The sequence below is a fragment of the Macaca nemestrina genome, chromosome 1 (assembly GCF_043159975.1).
Source record: "Macaca nemestrina isolate mMacNem1 chromosome 1, mMacNem.hap1, whole genome shotgun sequence".
In the NCBI taxonomy this organism is placed as follows: domain Eukaryota; kingdom Metazoa; phylum Chordata; class Mammalia; order Primates; family Cercopithecidae; genus Macaca; species Macaca nemestrina.
The window spans coordinates 171622088-171639077 of NC_092125.1; the positions used below are offsets into that span (position 1 = coordinate 171622088).

Genomic DNA, 16990 nt, shown 5'->3' on the forward strand with positions numbered 1-16990 from the left:
GAGGCTCCATCGGAAAAAAAAAAAAAAAAAGGAGAGTTTCCTTCCTTAATCTCAGACAGCACAATTCAGGTGTCAACAAGGTAAGAGAAGATGCTCTTTTTCAGAGTCAATGGGTCACTCACTACATAACATAGCTTCTCGTCTCAGAGACGAAGATTCCCGAGAGAAGCAAACATGATAGGTGGTTCTTTCCAAGGTGGTACAAAATATAAGTGATACATTCGTAAACAGAACACAGGATGAAAAATACTCAAGATTCTCACCAGTTTGAAGCTTTCACTTTCAGGCAATTGTTTAATACCAACTTCGAGGCTGCCATCTTCCTCACTACTAACAGGTTCAGTGCCGCTCTGATCCTATGGAACATTAAAAAGAAAATGGCAAAGATGTCATTCTTCACTCACACTCCCTCGAATTGTACATATACTCACTGTCGTTTGCTCATTGTGTGGTTGTGGTGGACACTGTTTCCTCTGAGGAAGCCTCTTCTGTTTTCTTTCTCTCTAGCAGAAGACTGTTTTGCTGTTGTTGTTTCAGGTATCTATCTCTGCTGCTCATATACAGGCCTTAGGGAAAGCCGGTCCCTACCCAAGGACCGGCCTAGGATAGTCTTATTCTTTTCCCAATGATTTTGTCAGGAATGGGCAGATCAGGAATAGATGTTGTCAGTTCTGGCCAATGAAATATAAGGAGACGTTTGCTGGAGATGTGTGGAAAAGTTTTTCCTTAATCTTAAGAGAGCCGCAAGAAGTCCTTATACCTCCCAAATTAACAAGCGAGCATGAGCCCAAGTTTCCATGGACAGCTGTGCCATGACGACGAGGGAACCAGCCTTAGAATCAGGCTGACCCTGTGGGTTACAAAGCAAGGGTAGAGATAGAAAGAACTGGTTCTCTGATGGCAAACTAGGTCACTGGACTGAGCAAACTTGGAGCCCAGCCTTATCCTTAACCACCTTCTGTGACAGCTGATACATTTCCTATTGCTTCGGCCAGTTTGAGTTAGCCATTCTGTTACCTCCAGCCCAAGCTTTCTCACTGAGTCAGTTGACTGTATTTTGTATATGACTAAACTGCTTGAGATAAGAGACTGGGTTTATCTCGTTGATTTCTTTATTATTTTTTTATTTAATAAAAAATAATGTCTCTTTAAAATTTAATAAGCAATTTTTTGTTGTTGTTGGGGGAGACAGTCTTGCTCTATCGCCCAGGCTGAAGTGCAGTGGCATGACCTCCGCTCACTGCAACCTTCGCCTTCCAGGTTCAAGTGATTCTTGTGCCTCAGCTTCCTCAGTAGCTGGGACAACAGGTGCATGCCACCACACTAGCTAATTTTTGTATTTTTAGTAGATGGGGTTTTGCTATGTTGGCCAGGCTGGTCTCAAAGTCCTGACCTCAAGTGATCTGCCTGCCTCAGCCTCTCAAAGTGTGTCTTGTTGATTTCTGAAATCAAGTCCCATCACCATGCCTGGCACGGTTTACCTAACACTGATGGAACTAATGAATGCACTGAGTACTTGTTTTCTTTCATGACTTTTTCCTGCAGAATCCTGAAAATATGTATTTACATAAATGAGACACCTGGCAATAATACATACCACTAAAAATCTAAAACATATTAGGTATCTCCTCAATTGAATTGTGACATATTAAATGTTATAGTTAACTAACTAGAAGTTACTTTACTTTCTGGGGGTATATAAGGGAGGATAAGGATGAGAAATGGAATACCCACATTGTACTTAACTGTTAACTAACTAGAAGTTACTTTACTTTCTGGGGGTATATAAGGAAGGGTAAGAATGATAAATGGAATATCCACATTGTACTTACCTGGACTTTTATTTTTAATCACCACCATCCTGGGATTACTACAAATTTGGCTGAAATAGTTTATAGGGAAAATAGTTTTGATTTTGAGACATTCAATCTCACTCATAATTTGATGCAATTAAAGCAAAGAGAGCAATCTTTCAACTATCAAATGGACAACAAAATAGGAAAAGAACATTCAATATTGGTAATGTCAGAGAGAGAGGAATTTTTATACACCACTGAGTGAATGTAAATTAAGATAATCTTTTCAGAAAAAAAACATACTCCGTGTGTGTGTGTGTGTGTGTGTGTGTGTGTGTGTGTGTGTGTGATTGCTTACTTCTGGGGAGTGGAATTAGGGAATGGGTAATTTTGCACTAATTATTTCTATGCTGTTTCATTAGAGAAGAATTATCACATACAATTGCATATTTAAACATAAAGTAAGGGGAGACTATGAGAAACACCTAAAAGAAGAAAAAAAAAATTAAAGAAAACAAGCAGCACGGACTTTAGAATTGGGCAGATTTGGGTTCAAATCTCAACTTTGCCACTTACAATTATATGACTTGGGGCAAGCTGCTTTCAAACCTGAGTACAGGTTAAGTATCCCTTGTCCAAAATGCTTGGAAATGTTTTGGACTTCAAATGTTTTCAGATTTTGGAATGTTTGAATTATACTTACCAGCTGAGCATCCCAAAACCAAAATGAAAAATCTAAAATCCAGAATGCTTCAATGGGCATATCTTTGGAGCATCATGTTAGTGCTCAACAAATTTCAGATGTTGGAGCATTTCTAACTTCAAATTTGGGATGCTCAACCTGTAACTTAACTTGTTTTTAAAGTGCAGATAAAATACCAGATTAAAAATACTACCCTATAAGGTTGCTTTAAAAGATTAATGAGTTAATATGTAAAATATCTATTTGCATAACACCAGGTACAGTTAACTTTTGTTTCTAGCTTTTAAATATAATTTACTATTTTATTTTCTTTCTTTTTTTTTTTTTTGAGACGGAGTCTCGCTCTGTCACCCAGGCTAGAGTACAGTGGCATGATCTCGGCTCACTGCAACTTCTGCCTCCTGGGTTCAAGCAATTCTCCTGCCTCAGCCTCCTGAGTAGCTGAGATTACAGGTGCCCACCACCACGCCCAGCTAATTTTTGTATTTTTAGTAGAGACGGGGTTTCACCATGTTGGCCAGGCTGGTCTCAAACTCCTGACCTCAAGTGATTCACCCACCTCAGTCTCCCAGAGTGCTGGGATTACAGGCGTGAGCCACTATGCCTGGCCTTTTCTTTCTTTCTCTGTTTCCATGTGAATTTGACAGAACTGTTTCTAGCTTTTTGTTGAAGCAGACTCTTTATTCTTGCACTATCTCATATAGTCTTCCTAATAACCTGCTATGGGTATGTACCACCATGATCCCAATTCATAAATGAGGATAATGATACATTTTAAATAACTTGCTAAACAACTCCAGGTAGTGAAAGGTAGATCCAAGAGTCAAAGCTGGGAAAGGGTCATGCTAGGCCCTCAATAAATGATGCTCTCATTTTTCTCTCATTCTTCCTTTTCAGTATTGAGTATTGACAACTGATCTTACAGAAGATAAGACCCATAATCTTTCAAAAAATTATTGTTAATAGACCATGGATTTTTAAAAACATGTCTTAGCATTTTTTAAACCAGAAAATTGCATTAGATAGAACATCCTCTTCTCATTGAATTTTGGATAATCAAGGAGTTACCATGTAAAATAAACATACCCAAGTTAATACATCTTGAAAACATACAGATTTTCAGCATTTTTGACAGTGGTAATGTAAGTTTTAGAAACAGAAATTCTGAACAAATGAATTAAAAATCAATATTTATGGAAAACTTGTAATGTCCAAATTCCTTAGTGTGTCTAGTTCTGCAAGCTGTGGGAGCCCCTGAAGAAAGCCTGGCGAGGTTATGGTGGCCAAGTGGAGCTTTGAAATAGTTGATGTTGGGCCAGGTGTGGTGGCTCATGCCTATAATCCCAGCACTTTGGGAGGCTGAGGCAGGTGGATCACGAAGTCAAGAGTTCAAGTGACCAAGATGGTGAAACCCTGTCTCTACTAAAAATACAAAAAAATTAGCCAGGCGTGGTGGTGGGTGCCTGTAACCCCAGATCCTCAGGAGGCTGAGGCAGGAGAATCGCTTGAACCCGGGAGGCGGAGGTTGCAGTGAGCCGGTATCATGCCACTGCACTCCAGCCTGGGCGACAGAGAGAGCCTTTTGTCTCAAAAAAAAAAAAAAAAAAAAAAAAAAAAAATTAGCCAGTGTTTGTGGACTGCAGCACATTAGACTGTAGAACAAACCCACAGGTTCCATTAGTAACCCTGCAAATGGCCACCACCTCTGGTCTCAGATGACGGAGATTCTCACATGAAGAGGGGTCAGCTGAAACCATTCATCTAATTATGCACATGTCTCCTTAGGGAAAGGAAAGTGTTCCTTAAATAAATTAGAGGAATCTTTACTTTTATATTTCTCAGCAATATGCATATTGAAGATGAGATATTCTTGGTCTTTATAAAATGAATACTAAAGTAGAGGAGAAAACAGCTGTTTAAGGGATGCGTCAACTTGTAAAATTTAAGAAAACATGGGCAAAGCAGTCTAGGTTCCAAATAGTCTATGCATCCTTTAAGATGTCAAAAAACGCCCTCTATGTTTACACTACATGCCACACTTAGAAACTAGAGGATCAAATGAAGTAGAATTTATCATTCAAAGCCAGGTCTCAAATGCCACTTGTTCCATTGTATCTTTTCCTTCTCCTTAGCTGGGGGACATGTCTCCTTCCTCTAAATTCTAACATTCTACCTGAACCTCCTCTGTCACTTAACATTCATCTCTTTTGTATCCTAATTATGTATGTGCAGAACTGATCTCCCTGATGGGACTGAAAGGTCCTTGAATTGAGCATCTGGGCCTCATTCATTCCCATTGCCTGATTCATTTTTCACTCTAGGTCTGTTTTACTTCAAATTCCATACTCCTTTTAACGGTACTACGCCTCCCCTCTTTTCTTCTTAGTCTGAGATGACTCTGTAGAGGAGGGTTTGAAGTCTAAATCTAGATGGAGTTGGGAGTCAGGCAAAAAGGAAGTTGGAATTGAGGGAGGATAGCAATAAAGCATTTACTTTCTAGGAAAGCTAAAGTTTGTAACAGTTTAATGTTTACATTAATGTTACATCACAAGGAGAGCTAAAGTTGTAATGTTTACGCTAAAATGAGGTACAGAACACAACAATGTGGATCCCTTCCTTCCTCCTTCTTTCTTTTCTTTTCTCTTTTTTCTTTTCTTTCTCTTCTCTCTCCTTCCTTCCTTTCTTACTTCCTCTCTTCTCTTTTCCTTTTCCTCCTTCCACTCTTCTCTTTTCCTTTTCCTCCTTCTTTCCTTTCTTTCTCTTTCTTCCTTTTCCCCTCCCTCCCTCCCTCCCTCCCTCCCCTCCTCCCTTCCTCCCTTCCTCCCTTCCTCCCTTCCTTCCTTCCTTTTTCTTCACCATCTCACTCTGTCACCCAGGCTGGAGTGCAGTGGCATGATCACAGCTCACTGCAGCCTCGACCTCTTGGGCCCAGGTGATCCTCCCACCTCAGCCTCCCAAGTAGCTGGGACTACATGTGTGCACCACCACGCCTGGGTAATTTTTTGCATTTTTTGTAGAGACGGGGTTTCACCATGTTGCCTTGGCTGGTCTTGAATTCCTGAGCTCAAGCACTCCTCCCGCCATAACCTCCCAAAGTGCTGGGATTACAGGCGTGAGCCCCTGTGCCTGGCCACAACAATGTGGATTCTGCTCTGAGAACAGAATGGCTCATGAGGTAAGGAGTCTTCAAAATACCCCACTCACCAGGAGCTTGGAAAATAGCAAACAGTCTGAGATAGGAAAGGGAAAACAGGTCAGCAGCATGTTTTCTAAGGCACAAGTGAATTAGAGTGGTTTGAGGACCATCTGGCTGACGGATGGGGGCCAGTTGACACCCAAGATGACTCAGCTAATCCGGATGGCTGGGTGTTCCTGTCATCTCTTGCTGATCTTCAAACCACCTGTCCAAAGCTGTCTGCTCAGCCAAGCGACTTAAGGAGAACAACCTCTCCCCATGAGACCACAGTCAGTGGATTCCACAGTGAATTATGTTTTGTAGATGAACAAACAGAAAAGGCAAGACTTGTAAGGTCTGTGGATCGACCCCCACTGAGGTTAGTCTTTTTCAGACCTTCGGGAAGTTCCAAATTCCCTCCCCTGGGCTCTCCCAAAATCTTCCACATAAGTGATTGCAGAAGCGATAACCCTTATTATTTTAAACTCTTTTTTTTTTTTAATACCCACCATTTGTCTATAGTTTTCTTCAAACTGAACAGTGAAATCTTGATAGCAAGAATGCTATTTTATTTGAGAGTAGACTTTCAATAAAAGTTAAATTTGTTAAGGACGTTATTGTGGATTGAAAAACCATTTCCTTTTTTCTTCTTTTTTTGAGATGGAGTTTCACTCTTGTTGCCCAGGCTGGAGTGCAATGGCACCATCTCAGCTCACTGCAACCTCCGCCTCCCAGGTTCAAGCGATTCTCCTGCCTCAGCCTCCCGAATAGCCGGGATGACAGGCATGCGCCACCACACCTGGCTAATTTTGTATTTTTAGTAGAGACGGGGTTTCTCCATGGTGGTCAGGCTGGCCTCAAATTCCCGACCTCAGGTGATCCGCCTGCCTTGGCCTCCCAAAGTGCTGAGATTACAGGCATGAGCCACCACACCCGGCCAAAAAAACATTTCTAATTAGATAAATGTTCAGTAATTTTGTTCCCTACCCTGTTTTCTCATTTAACATAACAAGAGTATACTAGTATATACAACTGTTTTCCTTTTCATTGATTTAAAATGATACTAAGCAAAGTAAATTTAAAAAAATAGCAATTATAACTCCCTAATAAGATTGAAAGTTTTTTTAAAAATAAAACTTATGTTTAGTACAAATTTTGCCATTCCCATATTTTCTTCCTTTTTTTTTTTTTTTTTTTGAGACTGAGTCTCACTCTGTCGCCCAGGCTGGTATACAGTGGTATGATCTCGGCTCACTGCAACCTCTGCCTCCCGGGTTCAAGCGATTCTCTAGCCTCAGCCTCCTGAGTAGCTGAGATTACAGGTGCGTGCCACCACACCCTGCTAATTTTTATATTTTTTTAGTAGAGATGGGGTTTTGCCATGTTGGCCAGACTGGTCTTGAACTCCTGACCTCAGATGATCCGCCCGCCTTGGCCTCCCAGAGTGTTGGGATTACAGGTGTGAGCCACCGTGCCTGGCCCATTCCCATAATTTCTTTTTTTTTTTTTTTTTTTTTGAGACGGAGTCTCGCTCTGTAGCCCAGGCTGGAGTGCAGTGGCCGGATCTCAGCTCACTGCAAGCTCCGCCTCCCGGGTTCATGCCATTCTCTGGCCTCAGCCTCCAGAGTAGCTGGGACTACAGGCGCCCGCCACCTCGCCCGGCTAGTTTTTTGTATTTCTTTAGTAGAGACGGGGTTTCACCGTGTTCGCCAGGATGGTCTCGATCTCCTGACCTCGTGATCCGCCCGTCTCGGCCTCCCAAAGTGCTGGGATTACAGGCTTGAGCCACCGCGCCCGGCCCCATTCCCATAATTTCTAAATCCAATGTTCTTTTAGAAAACACATAAAATAATTTTAGTCTCATTGCCAACCTAAATTCACAAATATTTCTTTCTGCAAAGCCTTGTTTACCAGATGGGACAAACTGAATTTCTTTCTTCTAACCCCAAACATGAGCTTATTTACTAGGCTGCTCAGAATTCTAGAAAAGCAGGGCAAAATTAAAATAAAATGGAAATTATGCTAATGGAACTCCCTATGTGATCAACTTCCATGATTTTTATGAGGCCTGTTCCATCTCAGTTAGTACTTAAAAAAGCACAACTTCTAAGAAAGCAAAAAGGAGGTCCTTGTTTGTATGAAGATATTCTAAAAGATTTAGGCTGTCCTGTCAATAAATGGAATAAATATGTCAGAACACAAGTTATTTGAGCCCTCAGTACCTCTTACTAGACGACAGCAATGACTTCTTAATTGGGTTTCCCTCTTCAAGACGTCTTTAACATTGCTATTAGACTAATCTTCCTGGAGTACAGCCTTGATCAAATTGTTTCATTGTTCAAAACGCCTTCAACAGTTCCAAAACCAAAGAATGAAATTCAGATCCTCTGGGATTTAAATGTGGAATCTAAAAAGTTGAACTCATAGAAACAGAGAGTAGTGGTGGTGACCAGGGGCTGGTGGATGGGGTGGAGGTGGAAGAGATGTTGGTCAGAGGATGCAAAATTTCAGTTAGAGTAATAAGTTCTAGAGATCTAGTGTACAACAGGGTGACCAGAGTTAATAACAATGTATAACAATGTATTGTATTCTTGAAAATCTCTAAGAAAGTAGATTTCAACTGTTCTCACCACAAAAATAAGTACGTGAGGAAATACATATGTTAATTATCTCGATTTAGCCATTCTACAACATACACATATTTCAAAACATCATGTTGGCCAGGTGCAGTGGCTCAGTCCTTTAATTCCAGCACTTTTGAGGGGCTGAGGTGGAAGGATCTCTCGAGCCCAGCAGATGGGGCGTAGGCAACATAGTGAGATTCTGTCTCTGCAAAAAATTTTATAATAGCCAGGCACGGTGGTGCGTGCCTATAGTCCTAGCTGTTCAGGAGGCTGAGGCAGGAAGGTTGTTTGAGCCTGGGAGGTCAAGGATGCAGTGAGCTGAGATCATGCCACTGCACTCCAGCCTGGCAACAGAGCCAGATCCTGTCTCAAAAACTAACCCCCCCCAAAAACAAAACCAAACAAAAAAAGCCATCACGTTGTATATGATAAATATATACAATTTTTATGTATCAATTTAGTTTTTAAAAGGAAAAAAATCCTGTTTTTTATATAACTATTAAAAATGGAAGATGCTGGAGGCTGGGAGTTCAACTAGAGGGCTGTGATAATATAAGTGCAATCACAACAAAAATGAGGTCTTACCATGTGCCAGGAATAGTGCTAAGCCTTTTAAAAACATTACTTAATACTTCTAACAAGTCCATAGAATTAATTATTATTATTAAACCCATTTTAAACGTGAGGAATTGAAGTTTATAGAGCGTAACTGGCTCAAGTTCACTCTGCTAGTAAATGGTAGAATACTGATTAAGACTTGGCTCTGTCTGACATCCAAGCTTATGTTCACATCGCTATGCTGTAGAATTGCACCAATGGTATTATAATTACCACAAGTACTGCATCACAATCCCTTATAAATATATATAGCTGTAGGGATAAAATATTTTTACACCTGGCCCTCATAGCTACCCTTTGACATACGCAGGGGAGGCTATTAACCTGGCTTTACAGAAAAAGACAGACTTTGGGAGGTTAACTGCCTCCCAAGGTTATATGCCCATAGGTAATTAGTAGAGCCAAAACCAAAACCCACATCGTCAGACTTCTTGCTCAATGTTTTATTAGCACTCTTGCTCAGTCTACTAGCACAGAACTGCATGAAATAATTTTGTTCTCTGTGATACCCATCAGGTCTAGAGCACTGACACATAATAAGAGCTCAATGACGCTAGGCTCAGTAGCTCACACCTGTAATCTCAGCACTTTGGGAGGCTGAGGTGGGAGGACTACTTGAAGACAGAAGTTCAAGACCAGCCTGGGTAACATGGCGAGATCCTGTCTCTACAAAAAATTTAAAAATTAGCCAAGCATAATGGTATGTGCCTATGGTCCCAGCTACTTGGGAGGTGAGGCAGGAGGATTGCATGAGCTCAGGAGTTTGAGGCTGCAGTGAGCCATGACAGCACCACAGAACTCTAGCCTGGGCTACAGAACAAGATCTTGTCTTTTTTTAAAAAAATAGTTCAATAAACATTTGCTGAATAAAGAAATAAATATGAGATACCATTAGCATATAATAAAACTGCTACTTAATAATGCTGAATTATTATTACCAGGTCCAATTTAATAATGATATGGCTCTATTTCATCTATCTGGTTATGATTTAAATGGGCTGTCTCTTTTAGCCATATGCTGGATATGAGTTATGCTTTAGTACTCACGAGAAACATCTAAGAGGGAAAAAGATATATACTAAGAGGGTCCACATAGGCAAATGGGAAGGGAAAAGAAAGAGGTCAGGAAACCAAAGAATATGGGTACTCTTCCTATACCGCCCACAGGAGGGGTGGCATTCATCATTTGGTAGCAGTTACTAGAGCCAATAGTCCAGAGCAGAACTAAAAAGCCCTCTCTAGAATATAATCAAATTGTGATGGTTCAATAGAAACATCACCCGCATGGCATATGCTGTTAGAGAAAGGGATTTATTATTTATTTATACATTTAAATGCCTAATGTGATTTCATTATTTTTGAAAATGAAATACAAATAATGGCACACAAATTTGATTAAGATATGTGATAATGTTCTTGAAACTTAAGGCTGGCATTATTTATACTTTACATATTTTTTACATACTAGCCTGCTTTATTTTACATACTAGCTGTACTTTTTATTTTACATACTAGCCTGCTTGTTTTAAAAATAAAATCAGTCTTCTAAATTTTCAGAACAGCTATTCTTTCAAAGACTCTAGTAAATAGTACCACTATCTATCCAGTTGTTCAAGCCAAAAATCTAGGTTTATCCATGATTCTCTACTTCCCCCAGCTCCCTTGTTTAATTAATCAAGTTTGACTCAACCTCCAAAACATCAGGAATGTGCTCTTTTCATTGCTTCCGATACCAACACTTCATCCAAGCCACATTAGGGCCTCACTGGGGCTTTTGCCTTTTAGCATATTACTTTTATCTTCCTACCAACCCATTCCCTACCTAGCAGCTGTGGGAGATGAGAATATGCCAGTCTAAAAAGGAAGGATCATTGAGCTGAAGGCAATTAGGAAGAAGCAGATGCAGGAAAACCTTCTGCTCTCCCTCTATTTGTCTAAAAGCAGGACATAGATATGTAAAGACAAAAGATATCTGCCTCCCTCTGAATCAGGGAAAACAAAGGTTAAACCCTGAAGACAAAACAGAATGCGTATCCCCTGGAGATGGCACCAGGGGAATCTACATGAGCAAGCTATACCAACTAGCCTTTATCTGCCAGTTGTTTGCCTTCCCTCAAGTTGCCACCCCTAGAGACAAAGTCCTCTTCCTTTGTCTTGTCACTTCTCTAAACATTTACCATTTTTTTTTGGTTGAAGATGCTATTTAAGCTAGAATTTAAATCTATCTCATTGAGAACTACTCATTCCCTGGGTGTTTGCCATGTATATAAGAAATACATATGTCATTAAACTGCTGTTTGTTTTGCTCTTGTTAATCTATCTTTTGTTACAAGGGTCCATTCCAACTGAGAACCTATGAGGGTTGAAGAAAAAAGTTATTTTTCTTGCCCTAAATAGCCAAATGGTTCCTTTAAAACTATGTATCAGGTCACATCACTCCCCTGTTTAAATCCTTCCAGTGCCTTCTTCTGCATATAGAATAAAACCCAAACTTCTAACTCTGACTTACACAGCCTTTCTCTCCCTCTTGTCTCATATTCCACTGCTCTCCCAGCTCCTAATATGCTTCCAGCCATATTCCTCAAATATGACCCGGCTCATTCTCACCTGAGAGCTATTTCTGTCCACTCAGCAGGGAAGGCTCCTCCCTCTTATTTCTGAATGTCTGGCTTTTTCTTTTAATTTTTATCTTATTTAAATTTTACCTTGCCCAAGTGTAACTAAGTACTCCCATTTTTCTGAGAGATAATTATTTTTTTCTCTCTCTTTTCTCCTCATTCCCCCAGTTTCCCACTTCCTACTTAGCCCTTTAGAAATGCAAACATAGGGTCATGCCTGTAATCCCAGCGCTTTTGGGAGGCCCAGGCAGGGGGATCATCTGAGTTCAGGAATTCAAGACCAGCCTGGCCAACATGGTGAAACCCCGTCTCTACTAAAAACACAAAAATTAGCCGGGCGTGGTAGTGTGCGCCTGTAATCCCAGCTACTCGGAAGGCTGAGGCAGGAGAATCACTTGAACCCGAGAGGCAGAGGTTGCAATGAGCTGAGATCACGCCACTGCACTACGCCTGGATGACAGGGTGAGACTCCATCTCGAAAAAAAAAAAAAAGAAATGCAAATATAGCCTTTTACCTCCCCTTCACCAGACGCTCCCTAGAGAGCAAGTTCATCTAACTATGTGCTTGGGCGAGATCCAGAAAGGAACCCTCACTCACCAGGAGGTTGCCTGGATCAGTAACAGCTGATTTCTATGGGCCCCCACCCCCCGACCAGGAGACTACCTCGAGAGATATGAAACTCTCTCCCATCTGGGGAGTTTTTGGCCTAGTTCTGCACAAGAAGGCACCAGCAGTCACCAGCTCGACTGCCCTGTAGATAAGACACCGGAGCTAGCACATGGACCTCCCCCTGCTCATTTCCTCCTCTGCCTTTTAAAAGTGCCAGCTTTCTGCTCCAAAAGTGAAGCAGTTACCCTTAAAGCAGGAAGCCTGTACTCCCTTCCCCAAAGCTAGCTTTGGAATAAATCACCTTCCTTATACCAGACTCCTTTCTTGATAACCTGTGTTTCGGCTACACAAGTGGCCTTCTCTGGAACTCAGCAAAGTGATCACATTCCCCACTTTAATTCTCTCCAAGGCACTGACTACTATATGATAATTCTTTTGGTTTATTTATTTCTTAATTTGTATCTTTGTGTCTTCAATCATGAAGACAGAAAGATAACAAATTGGTAGGAAGCCTCATCTGTTTTATTCACACCTAGACCTCTAATGCCCAAAAGAGTGCTTAACAAATAATACGCACTCATTGAACACTTGTTTTTTGTGGTTTTTTTCCCCCTCCAAATGGAGTTATTGAATACAGCAAAATTCTATATACAAAGTGACCTGGACCGGCTGCTTCACAACACGATCCTTTCTTACTAATAGCTTGATAGGTCAGTCCATAGTGTTAAGAGCAACTTACTCTTACGTAAATTGAAAAGTGCCCATTGCACATTAAATAAATGGCCTAACTACTGGAACTTTAGTAGTTCTACAAGATAACTCACATAGGTAGGATGGAGTTCCTATGACAGGCTGCTGAACAACAGATACGAGCCATCAAAAGGCCATTTTGTGTACCGCCACTGTGAAGCCATCATGCTTCTGGATCATAATGCTCCCATTATCTGATGCTGGACACACCACAGGAATATCAGTGGGGTCAGAGGTTAGCTTAGCTGCTTGCTGGGCTAGAACAGATATCACTCCAGCATGCTCATCTGACAGGGTCCCATGGCAACCCAGATTAAGTCCTTGTGAATCTGGGCACGGGACTCCAACAATGGAGGGAGTCTTCATTGTATCTTCTAAGCGCTGCTCCAAGGTCGCCTCCATCCCACCCATGGTCCACCCCAGCCCAGAACCCTGAACACTTGTTGAAAGAATAAAAATAATGTGTATTGCACAATCACATTTTTATTAAAAGGGACACTATATATAGCTATTTATGGTTACTGTAGAAACAAAGGAAAAAGTATGAAAAGATACTGAATAGTGAACATTAACTTCCTTAGGGAGGTAGTGAAAGAAAAATTAAGATTTCTTTGAATAACCCTGCACTATTTAATTAGTAACAATAAGTATGTATTTCTTCTTGGAGTTAAAAAATAATTCAATAAATATAAAATGAGAAGAGAAGGAATATTCCCTCAGCTGGGGAGACAAACTGATTACACAGTTCTATCTCTATCTACTCCGGAAGCTGACCAATATTACAGCAATCTTGTTACACCAGTAATTTCTCCATTCACAGATGAAAGTAATTATTTAAAGGCACCTTGATCACAGGTATTAAAGTATTTCAAAACCATAAAGAAAGGGGTACAATTCAGTCATAAACAAAGAGAATTTTCTTGTAAATTCTGAAATGCCCAATTAGAACAAAATTATATATTTAGAGGAGACCTTGAGCAACTCTGAGGAAGGTAATACTTATATGTTAGGTTCTAATATATTTACTAAAAAACTGCTTTATAATCAATACCTCAATACTTTCTATTTTGGTCAGGGAAATTTTCCATGAATTTGGAATACCAAATAATGAATATCAAAAATGTCAGATTTGGGGAAAATGCTCATGACAAACCCATCGAATATACTAAGAGCTAATTAGAAACAACCTTACCTCAATAGAAGATGGAGAACTTGATGGCACTAGAAAGGGAGGAACGGCCATCTGATTGACTGCATCCTCGTTTCTGTGAAATGTTGAAATAGGCAGAATCAGTACACAGTAAATGCTAAGTTCCTGGCTCAAATTATAAATACTTCCTAAGTTCTCAGTTGAAAATGCACACACAGCATCATAGAATTAAATAAATATATATATAAATATATATAGCTTCCATATATATAGCTTCCAACCATGCAAAGTTACTACGCACAAAAAAAGATGTACTGCTCAAGGGATACTAAGATGCAATTATTAGTGACAAAGAGTGATGATGTTAGGAGTTACTCAAATCCCATTTAGTAAGTCAGGTGCTGCAGAGGATAAGTTTGGAAAGGCTTTGGCTCTTTCAGCACTGTGGAGTATAAATTTTTCAAATGGCCATGTGCAACCTTTAGGCCCCATTAATGTCTGGAGCGTTTTGTTCTTTGAACTGGAAAGGATCCCAGCCTCCTCACTTGGCTTCTAACTCTGTTTTGCAAATGAAGGATGATGGGGTGTCTACAATAGGCCTGCAAGGTGGAGTATGAGGAGGAGTGATTGATGGGGAGGGCAGAGCTCCAGACAGAAAATGCTTTGTGGTTAGGTGAATTCTCCTCCTCCTCATCCCAATGGAGTAGAGTAGATGGCAGCTGAAACCTCATCACCAGGGTGACAGGCATACAACTCCTACAATACTGGTTCTGATTATTTGGACCTATTTCCACCACATTACTAGCAAATGGTTGGCAGTGGTCTGTGGGAGATAATGACTCTCCTTTATAGTCATTATACCCATTATGATGCACAACCAACATAATTATCTCAAGATTTATGTGAAGTTTGCTTTTATGTTTCACAATATAAACCAAGGAAGCTCACAAAAAATGCTTCCTGCTGATATGTAAAGTTCTTAGACTGTTTACAGATTTCTCTCCATATGACCCATGTATATAGAACAGCTACTGCCTGACTTGGGAGGGCATTCAAAATCCAACCCCACTGTATGCTTTAGTTTTCACCAATTGGATTATGTGACCATTCTTCCTTTGATTTAATCATGTCACTGCCTTTTCTTGAAATGCCTTTCTTTCTCTTTTTTCTTCCCTTTCCTCCCTCCCTCCCTTCCTTCCTTTCTTCTTCTTCTTTTTTTTTTTTTTTTTTGAGATGGAGTCTTATTCTGTCACCTAGGCTGGAGTGCAATGGCACAATCTCGGCTCACTGCAGCCCCCACCTCCTGAGTTCAGTCGATTCTCCTGCCTCAGCCTCCGGAGTAGCTGGGATTACAGGCATGCACCACCACACCTGGCTAATTTTTGTATTCTTTATTTAATTTATACCCCACCCATCCTTCCCCTCCAATGTGAGTTCAATGACCTCTAACTAGGTGAATTATTCCCTTCCCTTAAATTCAAAGACTATTCTATATATCGTTGTCTTCCAAATCCACATATTTAGCCCAAATCTTTTGAGCTTAGGACTAGGACCTGCATACCCACTCTTACTTTATATCTCCACTAGATGTCTTACAAGCATCTCAAATAAAATAGAGCTTTTTTATCCCACTTAGTCACCATATGGTTTCACAGCCAATTCTCTCCACTAGAGTAAATGTCAACAACATCTGTCCAGTTGTTCAACCAGGAACCAGGGGTCATTCTTGAAAATTCTCTTCCCTCAACTGTACTTCCAACCAGCAAGTCTTAAGGATTTTACCTTCAACACATACCTTGGATCTTTCCACTTCTTTCCATCCTATCCTATCTATAAGCCATCATCATTTCTCACCTGCATGTAAGAGCAACTCAGTTACATCCTCTCTCCAACCCATTCTCCACCCAGCAAAGTTATTATGATTCTAACACATAAAACTGATCATATTTCTAACCCCTTCTTATGGCTTCTTAATGCACTTAGGATCAAGCTCAAAGTTGATAAGGAAGCTCAGAGGTCCCAGCCCCCATCTCTGGCCCCCTCTAGTGCTTCTTCCCCTTGCTCACTTATGCCCCAGTCCAGCTGCACAGACTTTCTTTCCACTTCTTAGATGAGCCAAGATCTACCCGCCTCAAGGTCTTCTCTTACCCTATTCTCTTCTGCTCTGCTTGACAAATACTTTGGCTGATTTACTCCTATTTCTTCTTCATAGCTCACCATAAATGTCATTTCCTAAAACAAGCCTTCCAGGCTTCTTAATATGCTCATAGTACCCTAGACAATGATTGCTGTTATAGGTCTGTTTCTTTCATATTTTACCTAACTGATTTGTGTGAACATTTGCTCCAAATTTGAATTTCTCTCTGGATGGGAAGCATTCCAAGGACAGGACTCATGTCCATCCTACTCCCTATGACACTATCTAGGGGTAACATAGTGCCTGGCAAGTGTTTGTGCTTAACACAGTTATTGAAAAAAAAAAAAAAAGAATGAATGGTGGGGTGGGTTGGGGTGGGATGTAATGACAACTCTCTTCAATAAGGAGACAGAAAGGTAGGAGTCTCAGTTCTAGCCCAGTCACTAACTAACAGAGGGACTTTGGGGAAATCACTTCTCAGAGTCTAAGTTATAAGAATCCTAAATTGGTTAAATTTTTTGTGGAATGAAACACAGCATAAATAAAAACATGAAGTCTAGGTGCCATTTCAAGCTCTATGCTTCTTGGATTCTTAGACTATCTAGGCATGAACCAAACCAAACCAAATGGGAGAAAAACTACAACTATAAAGTGACATAGCATATCAAGCACATCTCTGTTTTTTCTGACTGCATTTCAGGTGCCTTGAGCAAACACTATTATGTTAAGAGATGGCTTGGCTATTGTTTTTCAGCGAGTACAATCCATTCCTCAGCAGTTTGCTCACATATAGCAAAAGTAATCCGTCA

At 40.5% G+C, this 16990-nt stretch overlaps 1 protein-coding gene and 1 pseudogene across 6 annotated transcripts in view; both read right to left on the reverse strand.

The window, feature by feature from the left end:
- LOC105495168 (PATJ crumbs cell polarity complex component) overlaps window positions 1–16990 on the reverse strand; it is a 428227-nt gene that overhangs the window by 119282 nt on the left and 291955 nt on the right. For all 6 annotated transcript variants that reach the window (XM_011764431.2, XM_011764430.2, XM_011764432.2 and 3 more), the window contains 2 exons: window positions 14087–14159; window positions 264–356 (listed from right to left, as the gene is read on the reverse strand). In XM_011764431.2, coding sequence (XP_011762733.2) covers window positions 264–356; window positions 14087–14159 — 166 coding nt within the window. The remainder of the gene's footprint in view (window positions 1–263; window positions 357–14086; window positions 14160–16990) is intronic.
- On the reverse strand, window positions 264–14080 carry LOC139362024 (ragulator complex protein LAMTOR5 pseudogene; annotated as a pseudogene).